Source organism: Barbus barbus, assembly GCF_936440315.1.
Source record: "Barbus barbus genome assembly, chromosome: 35".
In the NCBI taxonomy this organism is placed as follows: Eukaryota; Metazoa; Chordata; class Actinopteri; order Cypriniformes; family Cyprinidae; genus Barbus; species Barbus barbus.
The window spans coordinates 26,410,985-26,427,197 of record NC_136763.1 but is presented as its reverse complement, the minus strand read 5'-3'; the positions used below and the strand labels follow the sequence as shown (position 1 = coordinate 26,427,197).

The 16,213-nt window shown below is 42.5% G+C and overlaps 1 protein-coding gene across 2 annotated transcripts in view; it reads left to right on the top strand.

Annotated features, from left to right (window-relative positions):
* itga7 (integrin, alpha 7) overlaps positions 1-16,213 on the top strand; it is a 58,877-nt gene that overhangs the window by 32,203 nt on the left and 10,461 nt on the right. The window contains exons 9-22 of one of the 2 annotated variants that reach the window (XM_079393472.1): positions 868-995; positions 1,145-1,240; positions 4,657-4,718; positions 4,809-4,978; positions 5,130-5,279; positions 6,186-6,301; positions 6,527-6,710; positions 6,811-6,885; positions 6,965-7,044; positions 7,157-7,234; positions 7,395-7,497; positions 11,193-11,399; positions 11,480-11,596; positions 11,703-11,816. In XM_079393472.1, the coding sequence (XP_079249598.1) occupies positions 868-995; positions 1,145-1,240; positions 4,657-4,718; positions 4,809-4,978; positions 5,130-5,279; positions 6,186-6,301; positions 6,527-6,710; positions 6,811-6,885; positions 6,965-7,044; positions 7,157-7,234; positions 7,395-7,497; positions 11,193-11,399; positions 11,480-11,596; positions 11,703-11,816 (1,680 nt within the window). The remainder of the gene's footprint in view (positions 1-867; positions 996-1,144; positions 1,241-4,656; positions 4,719-4,808; positions 4,979-5,129; positions 5,280-6,185; positions 6,302-6,526; positions 6,711-6,810; positions 6,886-6,964; positions 7,045-7,156; positions 7,235-7,394; positions 7,498-11,192; positions 11,400-11,479; positions 11,597-11,702; positions 11,817-16,213) is intronic. The other variant, XM_079393473.1, reaches the window with a different exon arrangement.

Below are 16,213 nucleotides of genomic sequence, written 5' to 3'. Positions count from 1 at the left end.
TCCATCCTCAATAGCAAGACTGAGGTGAGACCCTTGGAGACGGGGGTAGCTGCAGCCTGGAGCAATGGGCGTGCTGAAATGAGGCGTTCCATAAGGTGAATCAGTACAACAAAATCTACCCCTAACCCTACCCCCACACCCTGACAGACAGCTTTGTCGACCAATTATTAAGACCTTTCTCCACGCCCCTACCTTTTGGCACGCCCTAACCTTTCGCCACGCCCATTGCTCAAGCCTGCAGTTATCCCTACTTGGACCCTTGAGCAACTGCTCCCCAGGAGCAGCAGCATTGGCTGCCCACTGCTCCAGGTGTATGTTCACTACAGTGTGTACACTTGGATGATTTAAATGCAGAGCATAAATTCCAAGTATGGGTCACCATACTTGAGACGGGGGTAGCTGCAGCCTGGAGCAATGGGCGTGCTGAAATGAGGCGTTCCGAAAGGTGAATCAGTATAACAAAATCTACTCCTAACCCTTTCCCCACACCCTGACAGACAGCTTTGTCGACCAATCATTAAGACCTTTCTCCACGCCCCTACCTTTTGGCACGCCCTAACCTTTTGCCACACCCATTGCTCAAGCCTGCAGCTATCCCTACTTGCCATACTTGGCCACACACCCCTTTCCTATTTATTTGTTAATATGTTCATTTTTTTGTTAATCTTTACACATTTATTTTGTGGGTCATAATCTATTATGGAATAATGCAACAAAAATGTCTCCATATCTATGTGATATACTGAATATATTTTTGATTTCTTGGTCACAGAAGAAATAAGTGCAACCTAAGTGCTGCACTGAAGTAATGACATTCAGCCTGGAGTGCCATCACAGCATTTTGAATGTATTTGTCATCACCTCAAGGTTCTGGATGGGCTTAATGCAGGAGTCAAGCGGCTGGGCTATTCCATATCTGGAGGACTAGATGTTGATGGGAATTTTTATCCAGATCTAGCTATTGGCTCTCTCAGTGATCAGGTTGTGCTTTATAGGTGAGATATGAACTTCCTGTATATGATTTTGACATGAGCTGCAAATTGAAAGCATGTGTCCCATAACAAAGATGTCAACTCAATGTTCAAAAATAGATGCCTTGCAGTCATTATTACTCTCTTTGACTCTTTGATTGTTTGTCTATTAGGTCACGTCCAGTGGTCCACGTGATCCGAGACATTTCCATTGAGCCTCAGTATATTGATCTGACACAGCATAGCTGCCAAGTCCAAGATGGTGTTTGGTCAGAAGTTACTTTTTATTAATTGCACTATATCTATCTATCTATCTATCTATCTATCTATCTATCTATCTATCTATCTATCTATCTATCTATCTATCTATCTATCTATCTATCTATCTATCTATCTATCTATCTATCTATCTATTTCAACATGTTTTACTGAATAAAAAGAACAGCACTTTTAGAGTTCATCCCACTCATTGATGTGAGCATAAGTATTGGGACAGTTGAACATAAGGCAGATATAAAAGATTAAAAGCTATTATATAGTTGCAGATCCCTTGCACACAATCACAGCAATGAGTCTGTGACCCATAGACATCACCAGACTCTTGGTCTCATCCTTTGAAATGCTTTTCCCAGCCTTTAATGCAGCCAACTCCAATTGTTGCTTGTTTTGGGGAGTGTCTGCCTTTACTCTCCTCTTCAGCTGGTGAAATTCATGTTCATTTGGATTTAAATCTGGAGATTGACTTGGGCAATCTAAGACTTTACATTTCTTTGCCCTTATAAATTCCTTGACTGATCTGGCAGGGTGTTTTGGGTCATTGTCCTGATGCAATATGAAGCACTTCCCAATTAATCTGGTGGCATTTTCTTGAATATTGGTAGGCAAGATGGTTTTGCACCCTGCTACTGTTCTGCTACTGTCATCATACATTAAGTTGAGAGGGCCTGTTCCAGAGGCAGCCATGCATGCCCATGCCATTGCCACGCCACCACCTCCACCAAGAGGCTGTTTGCTTGGGATCATTGCAGTTCCCTTTTTCCTCCACATTTTTGCTTTCCCATCACTTAGATAAAGGTTCATCTTTGTCTCATCAGTCCATAAACACAGTTCCAAAACTCTACTGGTTCACCTTTGTGCTTTTTTGCAAACTCTAATCTGGCCTTTCTATTTTTGGTGCTGGTCAGAGGTTTGCATTTTGCTGTGTAACATCTGTAATTCTGTGTCATAGTCTCCTGAGGACAGTAAATTGTCAGAGCATCACCCCAGCTTTCTGGAAGTTGTTGGTGATTTTACAGACACGTCTTTTAGGGTTCATATTCACAGATTTTACGATTTGTCTGTCATCAACTACTGTTGTTTTCTCAGCCGATCAGGTCGTTGTTTGTTGCTGGTGGTTTCCAAACTCTTGATTTCTCCATGTATTTTGTTTTTGCTAGAGCTCTAACTGACTTCCTCTTTTCTTTTAGCATCCAAATTGCTTGCTTTTCTCTCAAAGTCAGCTCCCTCGTCTTCATCCTGGTTTGTGTGTGTCATCATCAAATGCAAGATTCAGAATGCAGAAGTAATGGATATAACTGATACGACACATTCCCTGCTTTTAATATCTGAAGAATTAATGCAACAGGACACAGCTGATCACTTAGAAAGACCTGTGAGGCAACTGTTCCAATACTTATGCTCACATCAGATAGAATCTAAAAGTGCTGAACTTCTTAGCTGGTAAAACATATATGTGTTGAATCACCCAATAATAAAATGTGACATTCTGTAGTTTTGTCTCATATTCATCTTTTAATGATATTTGCCAACAGAGCAATTTTGTCTTTACTGTTCCAATACTTTAGTGTCCAATACACAGGACACTGTGTATATATATATATACACACACACATTATCTCACAGAAGTGAGTACACCCCTCACATTTTTGTAAATATTTTATTATATCTTTTCATGTGACAACACTGAAGAAATTACACTTTGCTACAATGTAAAGTAGTGAGTGTACAGCTTGTATAATAGTGTAAATTTGCTGTCCCCTCAAAATAATTCAACACACAGCCATTAATGTCTAAACCGCTGGCCACAAAAGTGAGTCCTAAAAGTACACCCCTAAGTGAAAATGTCCAAATTGGGCCCAATTAAGCATTTTTTCTCCCCGGTGTCATGTGACTCGTTAGTGTTACAAGGTCTTAGGTGTGAATGGGGAGCAGGTGTGTTAAATTTGGTGTTATCACTCTCCCTCTCTCATACTGGTCACTGGAAGTTCAACATAGCACCTCATGGCAAAGAACTCTCTGAGGATCTGAAAAAAAGAATTGTTGCTCTACATAAAGATGGCGTAGGCTATAAGAAGATTGCCAAGACCCTGAAACTGAGCTGCAGCACCAAGACCATACAGTGGTTTAACAGGACAGGTTCCACTCAGAACAGGCCTCGCCATGGTCGACCAAAGAAGTTGAGTGCACGTGCTCAGCGTCATATCCAGAGGTTGTGTTTGGGAAATAGACGTACGAGTGCTGCCAGCATTGCTGCAGAGGATGAAGGGGTGGGGGGTCAGCCTGTCAGTGCTCAGACCATACGCCACAGACTGCATCAAATTGGTCTGCACGGCTGTTGTCCCAGAAGGAAGCCTCTTCTAAAGATGATGCACAAGAAAGCCCGCAAACAGTTTGCTGAAGACAAGCAGACTAAGGACATGGATTACTGGAACTATGTCCTGTGGTCTGATGAGACCAAGATACAATTATTTGGTTCAGATGGTGTCAAGCGTGTGTGGCGGCAACCAGGTGAGGAGTACAAAGACAAGTGTGTCTTGCCTACAGTCAAGCATGGTGGTGGGAGTGTCATGGTCTGGAGCTGCATGAGTGCTGCCGGCACTGGGGAGCTACAGTTCATTGAGGGAACCATGAATGCCAACATGAACTGTGACATACTAAAGCAGAGACTGGGCCGCAGGGTAGTATTCCAACATGATAACGACCCCAAACACACCTCCAAGATGACCACTGCCTTGCTAAAGAAGCTGAGGGTAAAGGTGATGGACTGGCCGAGCATGTCTCCAGACCTAAACCCTTTTGAGCATCTGTGGGGCATCCTCAAACGGAAGGTGGAGGAGCGCAAGGTCTCTAACATCCACCAGCTCCGTGATGTCATCATGGAGGAGTGGAAGAGGACTCCAGTGGCAACCTGTGAATCTCTGGTGAACTCCATGCCCAAGAGGGTTAAGGCAGTGCTGGAAAATAATGGTGGCCACACAACATATTGACAATTTGGGCCCAATTTGGACATTTTCACTTAGGGGTGTACTCACTTTTGTGGCCAGCGGTTTAGACATTAATGGCTGTGTGTTGAGTTATTTTGAGGGGACAGCAAATTTACACTGTTATACAAACTGTACACTCACTAATTTACACTGTATCAAAGTGTAATTTCTTCAGTGTTGTCACAGGAAAAGATATAATAAAATATTTACAAAAATGCAAGGGGTGTACTCACTTCTGTGAGATACTGTAAATTTTTTTTCTTTTTTTTTTTTTCTTAAGGCTATGCAATTAGATGAATACTGAACAATACTTTTATGTCACTACATAGGTCTTATTGTGTCTTCACATCATGTCTATGACATCTTGTTTGGAAAATTTATTACATGTTATCACTTATAACGCCCGTGTTTTCTTTATCTAGTGTGGATGTGAAGGCCTGCTACACGTACACTGCTTATCCAGATTCCTACTCACCACATATTAGTAAGATAAACCACATCTACCGTCACAACATACATCATAAGTGCAGACATACACATATGTTTGAATGTTTGTGTTGCTCTCCCACATCAGCACTTGGTGTACATTTTGAGGCAGATGTAGAGCGCAGGAAGTTGGGTCTTCCTCACAGAGTTCAATTCCTGGACCGTAGTTCATCAGAGCCGGAGTTCGTTCATTCGGTGGAAGTGGAGCTAGGTGGACAAAAACATCCTGACTGCCAAACAGTGACTTTTGTTGTACAGGTAGAACATTGACTTTTGTGTTACAGGTAGAACATTCATTCATTCATTCATTAAGTGATGTCAGAACACAAGTGGTTACAGGATATGCATTTGAGATGCATGTTAATATTAGGTGAAATGAGAAGAAACTCTTTTGTTCTCATTTCACTAGGAAAACATTTGGGACAAGCTGCGGCCCATCTCTCTGGCTATCACACACACTATACGGAGAAGCAGACATCACCACCACATGGGACATAAACACCATAACCAGCTGAGGCCTGTACTGAGCCTCAGTCCATCAAACACACTTTACTCTGAGGTAAAACACATGCACTTTCTGTGCTCTACTTCTTGAATTTGGTTGTGATTGGTCAACTGCTGCAGTCTGTGTTTGGATGTTTGTGTATAATGACTCTACACTGTACATTTGTCTCATGAAAGACAGTCCTTCATAGCTGTGTTAGTTTCATCTCTCTCGTAGCACCCTGTGTTGGGTTGCACAATTAACTGGAAAAATAATCAAGATTACGATTATGGCTGTTGTGACAAATTATGAGAAGTGGTGGAGCTTTATATTTAGATCTAGTGCCTTTGGATAAATGGTTTCTACTTGCACACAGTCTCAGTGAGACAGTTTCTAACAATGTATTCCACATGTGTTATGTTTTACTTCTGCTTTCCACTTTTACCTTACATGTTCACTGGTGCTCAACACACACTCTTAGTATTAATATTAATATTCCCATTATATTTGTGTGGACATCAGTGATCTCAATCTGAAGTGCAGCAAGCAACAGTCATTATGGGTGTTGTGGTATTGTCATACTGTATCCTGGTATAGGCTACATGATGAATATGAAGTGGTCCACACAAAGTATTTTATAGTATCCAATAATTTCAAAATCTACATTAATGATTGAGATTCCAGTTACCATTGTTGCAATAGTCATGTGACCTTAAATCTTCACATTATAAATGTATTTTCACTCAATGTTGCATTGCATATTGCAATATTACCCTCAAAATTGATATTGCATGCCCGTGTATTAATTTGGTAAGTAGTCAGATATCTGCTTCATGTTTATTTTGTGAAAAAGACTAGCTGTCTGTACATTATATTTTATGTAATGTTCATGGAATGGTAATTCCAGTATCCCATCGGGAACTCAAAAACAGTATTACAACAATAAAAATGCTTAGTGCAAGCTTTCTGTTTACTTCTCAGGTCAATTTTGTCAGAGAAGGGTGTGGTGAGGATAAAATATGCCAGAGCAACCTTCAACTCTCCTATCAGTTTGGCACAAAAGCACCCATTTCAAATGCCTTTATTCCTCTACCACGGTAAGTGCTTATACACATATGTTCTGTCTCAGTCACGGCATGCTTAGAGTGTGAGCAGAGCACAAATACAGACAGTGCTGACATGCTTTGCTTCATGGACATTCAGAGTCTTAATCTGACTCTGACATCTCACATATTTCCATACAAGGTTTTAGTATTAATAACTCTACTAATCAGTCAGGAAGCCTTCATTATTTTAATTACTCCCAAATGCTTTGCTTTTAGAGATGAGTCTGATGTGCCAGTGTTCTCTCTGTCGGATCAGAGGTCAGTACTGCTGGAGGTCATGGTGACTAACATGCCATCTGACCCGGAAAACCCACAGGAAGATGGAGATGATGCCCATGCCACCCAGCTACTGGTGTCTTTGCCCAACACGTTGTCGTACTCTGGACTCATGGGGCAGCAGGTCTATTTGTGTCTCAGTGACAGTCAGCAGTCTTTCTTTTCTCAATCATATTTCTCATTGTTTCCTAATCCTGACTGCGTTGTGTGTTCTTGTCTTGAAGGTATTGTGTGAAGTTAATCAGAACGGCTCTCAGGCGCTGTGTGAACTGGGCAATCCGCTGAAAAGAGAAGCAACGGTATAGTAACGGTCCCACGTGCACACTTACACTATTCTGACCTTCAAGAAACTGTCTGACAATTGATTCTTTATGTCAGGCCAAATTTTATCTTGTTCTGAGCACTTCTGGGATCACTATAGAAACAACGTCACTTTCCGTTCATCTTGCACTGTCTACGTGAGTTCAGCCTTTTCAGTTCTGTTTTCTGCCTGCTATTTGAAAATGTTTATTTTGTGAGCAAAACAAAATCACACAAATGATGTGAAATTAATGTGTAAATCACACACAGGATAAGTGAGCAGTCTGCTTTGGCTCCTGTCACGGCGTATGCACGAGTGGTGATCGAGCTTCCTCTTGTGCTTAGCGGGTAGATGTTCACTTCCTTCTCAGATTTTTTATATTTACACATGGTTTCTGAAATAACAGCTTGTTTTCTTATGACTGCTGCTCTCACATTCATTTTGAATATATCATTAAATGTTCTTTAAATGTGTTGACTGTGGTTTATAAGTATATATCTCCTGCAGACTGGCTCGCCCCCATCACATGTTCTTCAGCGGAGCAGTGAGGGGAGAGAGCGCTATGACATCACTGCAGGACATTGGCAGCGCAGTGGACTATGAATTCATTGTAAGTTCATGTATGCATAAGAATATTTTATTGCTCAGAAGATCCTGCATCATTTCTCAAGTGCTGCACTTCAAAAAAAATTCTTTGTTAAATTCCTTGTTAAATTCCACATTCTTGTCTGTAAGTTTCTGTACAAACTAGCATATGTTCATGTTAAGTATGAGTAACAAATAGTGTAATTTAGGTTATATTAGTCAGTAATAAATAAAAACAATGAAACTCATTATAAGCAATAAACAAAGGGTGGCATCAGTATATATAAGTGCGTTCAGTATCTGAATGTTTCCAGACAAGAGCAGTGAGTGATTTCCCTTTTTCATCATTATTGAGGTTTGCGTATTATTGATAACACTGTAGATCTAACTGTAGATCAAATGCATATATCTGTTTGGTAACACTTTAGAATACTGTTCCATCATTAATTGAATAACTAGACAAGAACACATAAGTAACGCAATATAAGCACTCTACTATTGTCAGCAGATAGACACAGGACACAGAGGTAAGTGCAATACAATCAACAGGTTTATTGAATAGTGGAATGAGATGAGCAGAATGTCCAGGTAAGCAGGCAGGTAATGGGAATGTCTCTAGGAGCTTATCTGAGTGTGAATGTCCTTCTTCCTTTTCCAGGGGATCCAGAGGTAACAGTGGAGCGTGGAGACAGTGGAGAACTGGAGCGGTGGAGAACAGGGATAGGAACACTGGAACAACTGGTAAGTAGGCAAAAGGTAAGTGGGTCAGGTTAGTCAACATGGAAAGTTTGAGACCAGACAGTGAGTGAACAGGAGGCGTGCAGGGATATAGTGCTGCTGATTAGTGCTGACAGGTGGCGGTGATCAGAAATCAGGGGATTGGGATCTGGTGAGTGTCATTGGTGAAGACTGTGGTGACTCTCTGACAGTAACCCCTCCTCCAGGGCAGCTCCTGATGCCCTATTACGGCGACAGGGTCGGCCACAGCCTCTGGGTGCTGTACGGTCAGGGTGGTTCTGGTGAAACTCGGCCAGGAGAGAGGGATCCAGCACATCGTCCCGGGCCACCCAGGATCTTTCCTCCGGCCCGTAACTCTCAAAGTCAATAAGATATTCCAGGCAACCACCCCGTCGCCAAGAGTCCAAGATGTCCTGCACCCTGTAGACTTGGGCCTCCTCGATGATCTTGGGAGGAGGAGGTACTGCAGGCTCATCGGGTTCTGTGACAGAGGGAGAGACAGGCTTGAGGAGTGAGACATGGAATGCTGGATGGATACAATACCGTGCAGGGAGTTGGAGATGGAAGGTGACCTCATTTATCTGCCTCTCGATGGAAAAGGGACTGATATAGCAAGGACTCAGCTTCCGGCAGGGCAGGCGGAGATGCAGATCCCGGGTGGAGAGCCAGACCTTATCTCCAGGATGATAGCCGGCGGTGGCAGACCGACGGGCATCTGCATGGGTCTTGTGTCTCTGCACTGCCTGCTGGAGTTGGACATGAGACATCCTGGGCCATACTGGGCCACCAGTACCAAGCTTGGAGGAGCGAGAGAGTACGTTGGCTGCCTAGGTGTCCAGAGCCCGGGGAAGTATGCAGGGAGCCCAGAAGGGAAGTCCTCAAGGAGGTGGGCACGTAGGTTTTGCCCTCTGGGCCTCCCAGTGGAGCGAGTTCGGTGATGGAGGCAATGCGGATCTGTTCATCCAGGGCCCACCGGATGGGGCTCACAAGGACGACTGGATGGAGTATGGGTTCAGCTGTGGAGGGTTCGTTGGGGGCATGGATACGTGAGAGGGAATCTGCCTTGACATTATTATCTCCGGGTCGATACGTGATGGAAAACTGGAACCGGGTGAAAAAGATGGCCCAGCGAGCCTGCCATTTAACCTCTTAGCACTTCGGAGATATTCCAGGTTTTTGTGGACAGTGATGACCGTAAAGGGGTGTTGAGCTCCCTCCGGCCAGTGTCTCCATTCCTCCAGCGCCAGTTTAATGGCTAGCAGCTCCCGATTTCCAATATCGTAGTTCCGCTCCGCTGGGGAAAGCTTCCTGGAGAAGTAAGTGCAAGGGTGGAGTCGGGGAGGCTCTCCGTTGTATTGAGACAGCACTGCTGCCATGCCGGTGGTGGAGGCATCCACTTCCACTATGAATGGGAGTTGGGGTTTGGGATGTGAGAGGATGGGAGCAGAGCAGATGGCCTCCTGGAGCTTCTTGTAGGCGACTCGAGCTTCGGAGTTCCAGGACAGAGACTTGGGTTTCTGATGGAGCATGGAAGTGAGGGGGGCTGAGAGGAGACTGAAGTTCAGAATGAACCTCCGGTAGAAATTTGCGAAGCCGAGGACTCGTTGAAGTTCCTTTACTGACTGAGGCTGGGGTCAGTCCTGGATGGCTTGGACCTTCCCCTGGTCCATCTGGATCCCATCCGCACTGAGGATGCAGCCGAGAAACTGGACAGTGGGGCAGTGGAACTCACTTCTCGAGCTTCAGGTAGAGGTGGTGTTTCCGGAGTTGGCGTAAGACCTGCGTCATGTGATGGCGATGTTCGGCCAGGTTCCGGGAGCAGATCAGGATATCGTCTATGTACACGATGACAAACTGGTGGAGGAACATTATCCTTCTCACTGTACTTTGATGTCATACACAGAACGGTCTGTGCAATGCTGCTTCAAGTTAAACACCTATTTTGTTTTGTTAGGAGATGCAAAACATTTCTTCTGTGGCTTTATAGGTAATATTTTTGATTACACAATTTTGCAAAATCAGACAAAATTGTGTCTAATATATACCACAATATTAACTTCTTATTATTGAATTGTTGTAAACTGCACTGTATTTTATGTATAATAATTTTTATTTCTAACTGTTCTAAATTCATTTTAAATCATTTTTTAAAATAATTTTAAAACATTTTAAATTTCTGGTTTTATTGTTGTGATTATTTATTTATTTATTATTATTTTACTTCCCTTTTATGTAAAGCACTTTGAATTAGCATCGTGTATTAAACGTGCTATATAAATAAACTTGCCTTGCCTAAACAAATATCACATTTGCAACTGGTCAGTGTTCAAAAAATGCTGGGAAATCACTTTACATAGCCCTACAACAGTGATTGCTGATAGACTGTCTGAAAAAAAAAAGTCACGTTTTAGAGAAGAAAAAGAATCACCCACTGACTTTCAAAGCTGCTACATAGTAAAGGCTCTCTACTTCGAGGACCTTGATAAAAATGTAGTGGAGTGAAAAGTACAATATTTATCTTTCAAATGTATTGAAGTTTAAGTCATAAATTTCCAGAAAAAATAATGCTCAAGTAATGTGCAGACATTCAAAAAGTGTATTTCCACAGAATTAAAGAATTGATTCAGAATCATTGGTGAAAGACCTGCAGAATCAGATAATTGTTTTTTTCCCTCCCACTTTTTCCAGTACATTAGCAAGTAAAGAGAGAAAGCCTTGCTGTCCCCATAACTGTTCAGTCCATTTCCATTTGCATGTTTAAATTTTTCCTCTCTGGCAAGTGGGGCATTAAAGTCAGCACACTTTGAGACAATGTTGAAATCTCTTCTGAAGCAGGGGAGATAAATGTGAGATGTTGTCTATCTGAGATTTTATCAGCGGTCTCCTTTTGCTCTCCTGTTCATTTACCTTCTGTCTAGTAGAAATTGAAGGAACAGAATAGAAACAAGAATTTGCAATGATTATTGTCTTGTGTGATAACAGGTGTCTAATACTGGGCAGTCTCTCCAAACTTTTGGCTCTGCCTCTTTGAACATCCTGTGGCCGTACGAGCTGATCAATAGAAAGTGGCTGTTGTATCCGGGTGCTCTGCAGGTGGACAGCCAGCCACCCACTCACTGTGAACCCCAGTCAGCATTCAACCCACTGCATCTGGCCCTCGACCAGCTACCGCAGACAGAAAACCTTAAGGTACACTCAAACACTCATCAAATTAAGCCGCTGGTCATTGATAAATGCAAGTAATGAGTGAGACGTTTATCTGTGAACAGGGCAGTAGAAAGGTGCGCTCACATCTGGAGACCAAAGAAGACCTTATGCCCAAAAGCCCAGTAGGAAAAACCACTCCAGCTGTTTCTGCATCTGAGAGAAGGAAGTCTCTCAAACTGGTGAGTGCAAACCAGGACAGTAGACAAAATTAGAAATTATTTTCTGCTGTATATTATTTTATAATATTATTTTGTAATGAGTGATGGATCTCTTGGTATGTTTCAGGATTGTTTACTGGGCTCTGCACGCTGTCTGCTCTTCCAGTGTCCTCTACTCACATTCTCCGGCTCGATCCATTTCAGGATCCGAGCACACATGTGGAACAGCACTTTCATTGAGGTGAATGATTGTTTTTAATATTAACACAGTGGGGCAAATACAGAATGGAGTTAATATTTACTGTACATTATAAAAATGATTTTAAAAGATGGAAACACATTTACACGTAATGTCAGACAAGAAAACAGTGCCAAAGCAATCACTACAAACACATATAGTACAAGCCCACAGCCAGTCAAATATTATCCATAAATGTGCACAGTGTTTATCTGGTTCATATATTTGTTGTCATGCACAACAGATTGCATTACAAAACAAGATGGCGCCGCTGTGTTCGGACGCCGTCCAGGTCGCTCCGCTCAGATTGTGCTTTAATTTACTTTTTTACTTACTTTTACTTTCTCTTTTTACACATTTCACGTCGGCACTGATCACCTATAACAAAGAAACACTTTTGGACATTGGAAACCGCTACACTAACCTGTTCCAGGACACTTTATCCACGAATCCATCGTGGCCACTGGAGATTCTTCGGAACGCGGAGATAAACAATAACCCCCCGAGGCGACGGATCAAGAAACACCACGGGAAACGCGCTGGGATTGGAGACAGACTCAGAAAAAGGGCTCACAGTCCTCCTCTTCTGAGCATTCTGCTCACAAATGTCCAATCGTTGGAGAATAAGATGGACGATCTTAGAGCCAGGATTAGTTTCCAACGGGACATAAGGGACTGTAATATCCTTTGTTTGTCCAAAACATGGCTTTCGTCCTCGGTCCCGGACACTGCTGTAATGCCAAGTGATAACTTCTCTGTTTTTCGGATGGACAGAACAGCAGAGGCCTGTAAATCCAGGGGCGGAGGGATGTGTTTCATGATTAACAAGAAATGGTGTGATCCCAGGAATATCTCCATTCTGTCGCGTTCCTGCTCGCCTCATCTGGAACATCTTTCCATTACTTGCCGCCCATTTTATCTGCCCCGGGAGTTTTCATTGATCATTGTTACTGCTGTGTACATTCCACCTGTAGGAAATTAATCCTACAAATATTTATTTTATTATTTAGCTTTTAGGGAATCACTCTTAAGAGTTGATCTTCATATGATTAATTGTTATTAATCAGAATGTCCAACTCATACCTTATTAACGACTTGTCCAGCAAGCATTAATATCAGCAAGTTATCTCTTAACAATTTTGTTTATTTTACTCGCGGCCAACGATCAAAATAAACAACTAGTTAACTTAGTTCTCAGGTTTATGAGCTTAGGTAAAACGCGATCTTTTTGGCAAATAGTTACGACATGTAAAATCACATAGCACAGACAAAAGATTTCTTAATAAAGTCAAAGTTTTATTCACTAACTCTAATACACTACTGACTAGACAACATAAAACAGACATAAACACACATTCGTTGCAATGAATTGTTCGGATCTTAAGAGAGTCTTAGGTTCTAACTTAATGCTCGTTTTAGCCTGAGGAAACTCATAAACAGAGAATCATTCTATCTTTACTCTCAAACGAGAGGTATCCCGGTTTCAGTCAATAAAGAGATTTTGCCTTACTGTGCCTTCAGTTGTTTCGATCGAACTCAGTCTTTCCTTCGGTTCAAAGTCAGGCTTTTTCCTCAGGTGAAGTCCGTCCTTTGTTCAGCTTGAGATGAATCGCGTGCGGATTGGCTGCTCGGGAGGTCGTGTGACTAGAGCCCTCTTCAGTGGTTGGGTCGTCGTCGTTCTGACGTGATGAAGCTTTCAGGAAGTCTATTCAGGTCTTAGAAGTTTAACTTTGATCGCTGTGCAATGCCTTCGCCGTGATGTCAGAGGCCAGAAGCGCTTTGCAGCGTGAGCAGAACGAGAGACTCGCGAGGCGTGTGTGGCCTCCTGTTGTTTTCAACTCCAACCGAACTTTCATGGTTGTGCATCCGTTTTAACGGGCCGATTTGGGGTCCGCCTTTTGGGCGCGTGGTCCAATCGCAAGTGTAGCTGTGGGCGGAGCCCCGCCCCTGCACAGTTTCGTGTTGCATACATTATCTGCGCAAGTATTTTATCACATAAAAACTTATAACAGCAGACTTCCATTCGTCTTGTAAATAGGCGTTAATGAAAAACAGATAAGATTTCATTCATACCACAATATTATTATTCATTAAATCAGCTTTCATCCGAAACCAAACAGTAGCCGTTTAACATGCACCAAAATACAAATATCCTTTATATTCGATTTCGTAGTTAAGGCATTGATTAAACGATCCTAAATAATCACAGAGCATGTGATAATGAACAACTAGTAATCAGGAAGATTATACATTCTGGAAACAAATTTCTATAAGTCCAAAATACACAACAAGCTTAGAAATGTCACAAACAAAAACATCCTTTAATATATGTATAAACTATATTGTCTATAGTGTTTTTTTTTCGAGTATATTGTTTAAGTAGCAGAAACGAGTATCACTTTGTTCCCTTTCAAACTCGTTTCTAATTCAAAGGTGTGGTTCTCTCTTTGTTAGATAGCACCACAGAAAAGGCACGCGCCTGGAATGTGCGGCTATGCAGGGTCGTAAAAGTCTTTGGTTCGAAAAGTCTGGAAATTGTCTTTAGTTCGAGTCGATCGTAAAAACGTCATCCTCGATATCGTCCTTTGAATTTATTGCGACTTAATGGTGAGCAGTTAGGGAGGGTTTTTCTGTGGGGTTCCTCCACATGACAAGGGCTCTCAAAAACCCAAAATATATGTTTTTCTGGTCTCAGGAGGTTTAAGGGAGGGCCGTCCATACGGCGTCAAGCGGTCTGGAAATTGTGTGTGTGTGTTGAAAGCATTGTTCCTACACCACCACAGCCAGACACCAGCTTGGCTTTGTCTAAGCTTCACAATGTGCTCAGCGGCTACATTAACAAACATCCTGACGCTGCCTTTATCATCGCGGGAGACTTTAACAAAGCTAACCTCAGGCAGGTCGTGCCAAACATTCATCAACATATATCCTGTCCAACTAGAGGACCAAATACACTGGATCACTGCTACTCTCAGTTGAAGAATGCCTTCAAAGCCCGCTCACTACCGGCTTTTGGCAAAGGCAGCGGCTATTTGCACTAAGTGTAAATAGCGATAGACGCTATTTACACTAAGTGCAAATAACAATAGATGCTATTTACACTTAGTGCAAATAGCAATGGATTCTATTTACACCAAGTGAAAATAGCAGTATTTTTTAACGATATGCTATTTACACTAGGTGCAAATAGCTATATATTCTATTTACACTGTTAAAATAGCAAGATTTTCTGCTATTTATACTACTTATTGCAAATAGTGGCAATTGTCTGCACCTCAGTATTGTAGTACATTATAAAACAGTACGCAATAATAACGTACTGAGTGTAAATTATAATTTTAATTCAAATTTATTAAATGGATGCCACCTTATTGGGACAATAAAGCCCTCCCTACACCTACCTTAACCCTACCCGATACTTTATTTTCAACTTTTTAATTATTTCCTTCATTTTTATTGAAAATAAATGCCTTTCTGATGCGATATGAGATTTGAAAAGGGAGAAAAAAATGTTTGGCAAAAGGTGGGCTCGAACTCTGGTCGATCGCGTCAAAAAGCATGCGCCTTACCATCTACGTCACTGAAACTGATGTTGAACTACCTTCTTTTTTTATTGTTGACTAACCCAATCACACGTTAGTGGGCGGAGTTAGTCTAAATAGCCTTTGCCAACAAGATGGGCTATTTGCACTTAGTGTAAATAGACACTCCGTTTGGCAAATCGGACCATGCCGCCATTTTTCTCACACCGGAATTTAAACAAAGGCTCGTTCAGGATCCCCCGGTGCAGAGAGTAGTGACGCGCTGGTCCTCCCACTCAGAGGCTATGCTACAGTCGGCTCTTGATGACATCGACTGGGACATGTTCCGGGCGAGTTCTTCTGACGTCAGCGAGTTCACGGATGTAGCACTAAGCTTTGTAAACACACTAACCGAGCAAGCTACAGAAACAATAACTATAAGGACATTCTCCACTCAGAAACCGTGGGTGGACAGAACAATCCGTGCTGCAGTTAACAAACGCACTGCCGCTTACAATGAGGCTCTTCTGACCGGGAATATGAGCGAGTACAAAGCATCGTTCTATGCTCTCCGACGCGATGTAAGAGCCACCAAACACAGATACAGAGAGAGAATTGAGTCTCATTTCCAGCTCAATGACTCTCGACGGATGTGGCAGGGACTGAGGACCATCTGTGCCTTCGGAAACAAATCCTCCGCTGAGGTGAGAGCAGATCCGTTGCTGGCCGACGAGTTAAACATCTTCTACGGTCGCTTCGATTGCAACGGCGGCGGCGTGACTCTGCCATCCAGCGTGTCAGGAAGCAGCAGGCAGAGCAGCAATAATCCTGTAATCACTGTGTCGGAGGATGAGGTTCAGAGGGCGCTAAAAAAAGTGA